This window comes from Poecilia reticulata, linkage group LG1, assembly GCF_000633615.1.
Source record: "Poecilia reticulata strain Guanapo linkage group LG1, Guppy_female_1.0+MT, whole genome shotgun sequence".
Lineage (NCBI taxonomy): Eukaryota > Metazoa > Chordata > Actinopteri > Cyprinodontiformes > Poeciliidae > Poecilia > Poecilia reticulata.
This window is the reverse complement of record NC_024331.1, coordinates 11,345,420-11,351,348: the sequence shown is the minus strand read 5'-3', so window position 1 is coordinate 11,351,348 and position 5,929 is coordinate 11,345,420. Positions and strand designations below refer to the sequence as shown.

Sequence of the window (5,929 nt, the reverse complement as noted above, 5' to 3'; positions counted from 1 at the left end):
ATGGTGGATGGATCTTTATATCCCACCCGGAGGTCGAGTTAACCGAATATTTTCTGTATTTGACTGGTTAAACGACGGCAAAATTTGAAGCCCGTCCGTCATTTGACAAGTTATAATTAAAACCCCCGACTGATGCACACGGGCAGACATTATAGACTTTACGCAGAGTTTATCGCAGAGACAACTAAAATCAATCGATTAAAAAAATCCTTTCTGAAAATCATCTCATGGACTCTGAATGCGTCTTTCTGACCGGAGCTGACAGCGTGTTGAAGAGTTATATATATATCTGTCTGTTTCGGAGAAGCGAAACTACGCAAAAGAATCCTCGTCAAAGCGCACACCTGGACCGTCCACAAGGTAAAAAATATATATAATAATAAAATAAAATAATTGTTCAGCCGCGTTGAGTTCAGATCCCAACAGTGAAGTGCTGGTAATTTAATTTTAGTCGTTTAATTTCATTTATTATAAGTTATTTGAGCCACAGTCAGTGGTTTTTGTCACTACGGAGAAAAAGTTAGATGCGTTTATCTGCTTTATGTGTGATGGGATCTGGGTTCACTATTCAAATAGATGAATATTAACTAAACCCCATAAAAATGCGGCTAAATAGCCGATGTTAATGTGATTATAATTTGACGGGTAAAACTAGAACATGACCAATTTTTTTTAAAGCTGTCGGTCAAAATGATGGAGAACAAAAAAGTCTAGCGCGACCTCTGATATATTAGATGTTATGAATGACATGAGCTAACTCATTCATCATTCATTCTACCTTTTTGAGAAAAAAATATAAATTTTATATCACTTGTTGACCGTTACCTATAATGTTACCTATAATGTATAAAGGTCATTATAGATGTAACAAAATAAATGTCAACATATTTTAATAAATACCTAATATGTATAAGTATATGCATAAACATTTTAGGAGATAAAATATATTCTGAGAAGAATCTCAAAAAGTCACAGATTAATGTGAAATATCATTTCATCATACTCCAATATTGGAAAGACTTACATTTGTGTAAAAAAAATAAAAATAAATAAAGTAAAAATTAATAGCGCATGAAAATATGTGACGTGCTTTTAAAATTTTTCTGAAAATTTTTAGAAAAATTTAGAATTTTAATTTCAGAAGTTTTTAGTGTTCTATTTAGTTGTTTTCAAATATCTGAAATTACATTAATCATTTCTGAGTTTGCCTGAGTTATACCTACTTATTCACATTTTCTTTCAGTGTGACCAACTAATCAGTTCAAAATGAAGCTTTTCTGTGTCGACTGTTTCAAATATTTATCTTTAGTTTGTTTTTCTTATATGTGTCAGTTTATATGTTTTTGTCATGACTATACTTTTTTGAGCAGCAGAACAACATCCTGAGTGACGGTATATTTGCTGATGACTTCATCATCCTGCGTCACAGCAAAGCGGATGTCAGGGAGGTCGATGGCTGCAGCGTAAAACACCTGAACCAACTCATGGTTCAGCTCCTTGACACAAAGAGAAAGCGTTATACTTTGAGTAAAGAATTAAAATTTGGATAGAAGAAATTTAAAAATGTGTTTGTTTACCTTGAAGAAACCAACCACCATTAGATCGTCTATGGCCTCTAATTGGTTCAGATCCACAATGAGATCAGCAAATGTCCCCGCCCTCCTCTGCAGCCAGGTCAAGATGGAAGCTGAACTCTGAGGAACTTCATCACAATTCATTAAAAAACTTTCAATGAGCATTTTTACTGACAGCAGAAAAGCATAGTGGCTTTTTCAAAAAGCTTAAAGTCAAAAATAACAATAAAACTGTTTCCATAATTCTGATGTTTGGCTATGAAAATGAATAGAACTATTTTGAGCTACAAGTCTGAACACAGCTCATCAGGGGAAATTAAAAAAAAAGTAAAATATTTGCTTCAAATAAAATGTTATAAATCTGAAACAAATATGAACAAATGTCTCATCCATTAGTTTTTTATTTTATATCCTTTTTTTTTCTTCAAATTTCTAAGTAATTGGGTTTATATTTACATGCAAGATGCCACCCCAACTCAAATGTTGGCCAATCACAACATAGTCACATAAAATATTAATAAAATACATATACATGCTTAAACATATATATATATATATGAATATTAATCAATTTTTTGCAAATTGATTTTGTACTTCATAATATTTAATTAATTTGTAACATTTATTTTTATGGGTTGCAAATTGTTTTTAAATGATCACATTCAGAAATCATTATTTATGATTTTGATTATTTACATGTTTTTATATTTCACTCTGGCCCTCAAAAGTCTGAGAAAATGTTCTCTCTTGTTACTTACGCACTAGCGGCTATTCTGGTTCTTGCAGGCAGAAGGACTGAATCTTTGATTTTATTAGATCGACCTTTGTTCTGTCTCAATTTGTGTATTTCATTAGCTTTTCTTCTTTTAGGCAAAATTTATTTTTATAAGTTTTAATGGAAGGATGTACTGTTGATAATGACAGTAATGGACAATATGACTCAACTTAAAATATTGTTTTGCAGTGAGTTAGGTTTTAGGGTTAACATGATTCAGCCTGTTGCAGTTCAGTAAACACCTGTCAGTTGAAATCACGTGGGCTGAAGCCAGGGAACACCTAAAACATGCAGGGCAGTGAGACTGGAGGACCAGGTTTGGGAAGCACTGATTTAGAACATAGTTGTAACCACCTCTTTCTATGCATTGTTATTTAAATGTGTTATTATGCTGTTAGTTTAAAATATATTTCTTTTTAGTAGTAGTTTTACAGGGTAACATCTTGACTGCATTGAAAATGAAATCTTACTGTCAGTTTTAAATGGGTTTATTAATTTTATTAGTGTTAAAGGTCAGCTTCTTAAAGTATAACCATTAACTGGATCTGCTAAGTAGCCACTGGTAACAGAACCTCTAGATGGATTCTTTTTAACCCTTGTGCGTGTGAGGACTGAGGCAAACGATACAAGTTGTACGTATCATCGGTTGGACCCATTTGTCTGTTGGACCCCATTTGGGTTAAGGTAAGATCATTTTATGTCTTGTTCATGATAACTTGAAATAAATAAATATGTTTGATGTTTCTCAAGCCAAACTACAGCTATTTCTTTTTAAAGAAAATGTCCAAAGAGTGTTGCATAAGCCGCAAATGGCAATGTGTAACAGAAATATGGTGGCAGATACCAGGGCAGAGAGCTGGGTTGGTTACATCTCCAGACAGGTAGAGTCTGATGCTGGGCTGTCCGCTCACATGGAGCTTTTTCACCAACTCTTTTTCCTTTGTCACATCAATGACTGCCAGCTTGACTTCTGACCCCTGAAGCTCTGCAGCAGCAGCTTCGAATGCAGCTGCAACACGATGACCTTCTGATGTCAGCGGAGTGTCTGGCAGACACACGGAGGGAAGATGAATGTTAGGAGCTTCTTCTCTAAGGGTGTGTTTCACACATGTGTAACTTATCTATCCCTGAAGGTTAAATCCAGCAGTGTGTGTGTTTGTGTGTGTCAGTGTGTGACTTACAGAAGTGCACCAACAGCTGCTTGTGTTTTCTCAAAGCCCTTTTGAAGTTCCCCTTTTCAAGTTGTAAAATGCCTTCCTTCTCTGGTATCGTCGTGTCTCCCTGCAGGTCAAGCTGTGCGTCCGCTGCAACGGACACACACAGACAGAACATCGCTCCAAGCAGCAGCAACCACAGCTTCTTCATGTCTGACTAGCCACAGTTTGACAAGCTGGACACAGGAAGTGAGACAGTGGACTTATAAAAGGTGGTGTGTCTCTGTGTGTGTGTGTGTGTGTGTGTGTGTGTGTGCGTGAATGCTTTTGTTATCTGCTAAGAAACTCAACAATCAGTTGCTTATTAACTTCCCTCCTGCTGTAATTCTGCTATTGGCTGCTGCTCATATCGTATCAGGTCCTAATATCAATACGTCCTTCACCTGCCAGACTTTAAAGGTCAACAAGAAAAAAGGAAACAACTTTCTTATAATTCGCAAGATGCATGGAAGCATAAGAAAATTATAGTAAAACAATGGTCTTATGAGCATAAGAGTAGAATAATAATTGTATGCATAAATATTGATTAAGCCGAGTTTTCCTTATAAAAATTATAGTCAACAACGTAATATCAAATTAACAGTTTCAGACAGATTTGCTTCAACCAAAATAAATAGCATAAAAAGAGCCTGAACAGTTGGTAGCTTTGTTGCTTTGCAGCAAGAAGAATCAGGGTTGCAGTTCCAGCCCAGGGTCTTTCTGCACAGAATTTGCAAGTTTGCATGAATGGTTTCTCTTCATGTACTCTGACTTCTTCCCACAGTGTTAGCTATGGCTAATGAGCTGCAAACTGTCCTGGTGCTTGTATGTGTGTGTGTGTGTGTGTGTGTGTGCATGTGGTGAGCAGAAAGACTTCTTTTCTCTCTCCACCCAGTCTGAATAGATCTCTGCTGCTCTGCTTGGTGGTTTGTGAGGATTTTGGATAAAATGTTGCAGACAGCAGATCAGGTCCCTCGGAGATCCAGCTAAAAAAGTAACACAAAGAATTTAAAAGTCAATATTGAAACAATACAGCACCTGATAGAAAAGAATAATGCGAAGAGAAAGACTAATTAAGTTTTCAAAAAAATTGTACATACTATCTATTTCTGAACAGCTCCTGACTCCAGTTTTTGGTTCAGGACTTCTAATTTTTCTGTGGTGGAGGCTGAAAGGCCGAGCTCATCCAGTGAGTCCATCTCTTCAGCAGAACCAGTGACTGTCAGTCGGGTCAGAACGACTCGCAGCATCCCGGGGTGTCCCAGGTCGTCTCCTCTTCCTCCTCAAGGCATTGAAACATTACACTGAATACTTAAGTCTTCAAAGAATGATGAAAAAAAACTCAGTAATGTAAAATAACTAAGCATTTATTACCCAGTGGCCAAAGAAAACAATGTAGACTGGGGGTCTTCAGCCCTGGAGGTCAGGACCCTCTGTCCTGCTTTAGATGAGTTTCTTCTGCAGCTCACCTGGATTAACGCAGGAAAACTCCTAAAACAGACGAAACTCCCACCACATAAACCTTTATTTGCATTTAACTCTGGAGTCATGTCGTCAACCAATCAAATTCAAAAATGCCTTACATCTATAAATATTTAAATTAAAAATATGCTGATACACACACGACGAGTAGTCACTGTTTTTACAGGTTGACTAAATGTACCTGATAGAGGAATTTCCAGTTGAAGGGAGTCGGTTACTGGAGTTACTGGGTGGATTAAACAGAGCAGCTGGTGGATCATCAGAGTGGATGAGATGGTGAAGGAGGAGAACGTGGGAGTAAAGGTGGTGAAGGTGGGAGGCTGTTAGAGTCTGATTCAGGACTTTAACCCTGGGTTGGTCTGAATGCATCCTTAACTACTTTCATAGATAAGAGATTCAATACAGTCTTTAAACTAATGAAATAACTGATCAAATAATAATACACTTATGCAAGTACACAAATCACCTCCAGAAAAGCTAAGGCTTTCTGCTTTTTCATTATTTCTCACGTTATTAACAACAGTAACCTCTCCCCACATGTATATAATCACTCGGATTAAAAATTTACAAAAACAATAATACAAGTGTTGAGACGCTTTACCAGGTCGAGAAAGAGTCACACTGTTAGACAAAGGCTCATAGTAAAAAGTTACGTTTGATTCTGTTAGACACAAAGGTTCATTTCTCATGAAAAAGAAACGTTTTCCCAGGCCACAGAGACATGGTGAGATTTCAGGGAGTGTCTTCAGTCCATATAATCAGCTGCTGCCCTCTTTCTCCTCTGACGCTGCACAGACTTTTTTAGAAACTTTTCTCGGATGTGATGGTAAAAGTTTCTCCTTTCAGCGCTGAAAGTGAATAAAATAAGTAAAGTCTGAATGCTTTTCTTGGCTGATTTTATGCTC

The 5,929-nt window shown here is 36.8% G+C and overlaps 1 protein-coding gene across 2 annotated transcripts in view; it reads right to left on the bottom strand.

The window, feature by feature from the left end:
* Window positions 1-3,741, bottom strand: part of zgc:136472 (protein disulfide-isomerase) — a 27,532-nt gene extending 23,791 nt beyond the window's left edge. Inside the window, exons 1-4 of one of the 2 annotated variants that reach the window (XM_008406164.2) lie at window positions 3,531-3,741; window positions 3,194-3,394; window positions 1,578-1,702; window positions 1,359-1,496 (exon numbers count right to left, since the gene is read on the bottom strand). In XM_008406164.2, coding sequence (XP_008404386.1) covers window positions 1,359-1,496; window positions 1,578-1,702; window positions 3,194-3,394; window positions 3,531-3,714 — 648 coding nt within the window. In that variant the 5' untranslated portion in view covers window positions 3,715-3,741. The remainder of the gene's footprint in view (window positions 1-1,358; window positions 1,497-1,577; window positions 1,703-3,193; window positions 3,395-3,530) is intronic. The other variant, XM_008406171.2, reaches the window with a different exon arrangement.
* Between the last annotated feature and the right edge of the window lie 2,188 nt (window positions 3,742-5,929).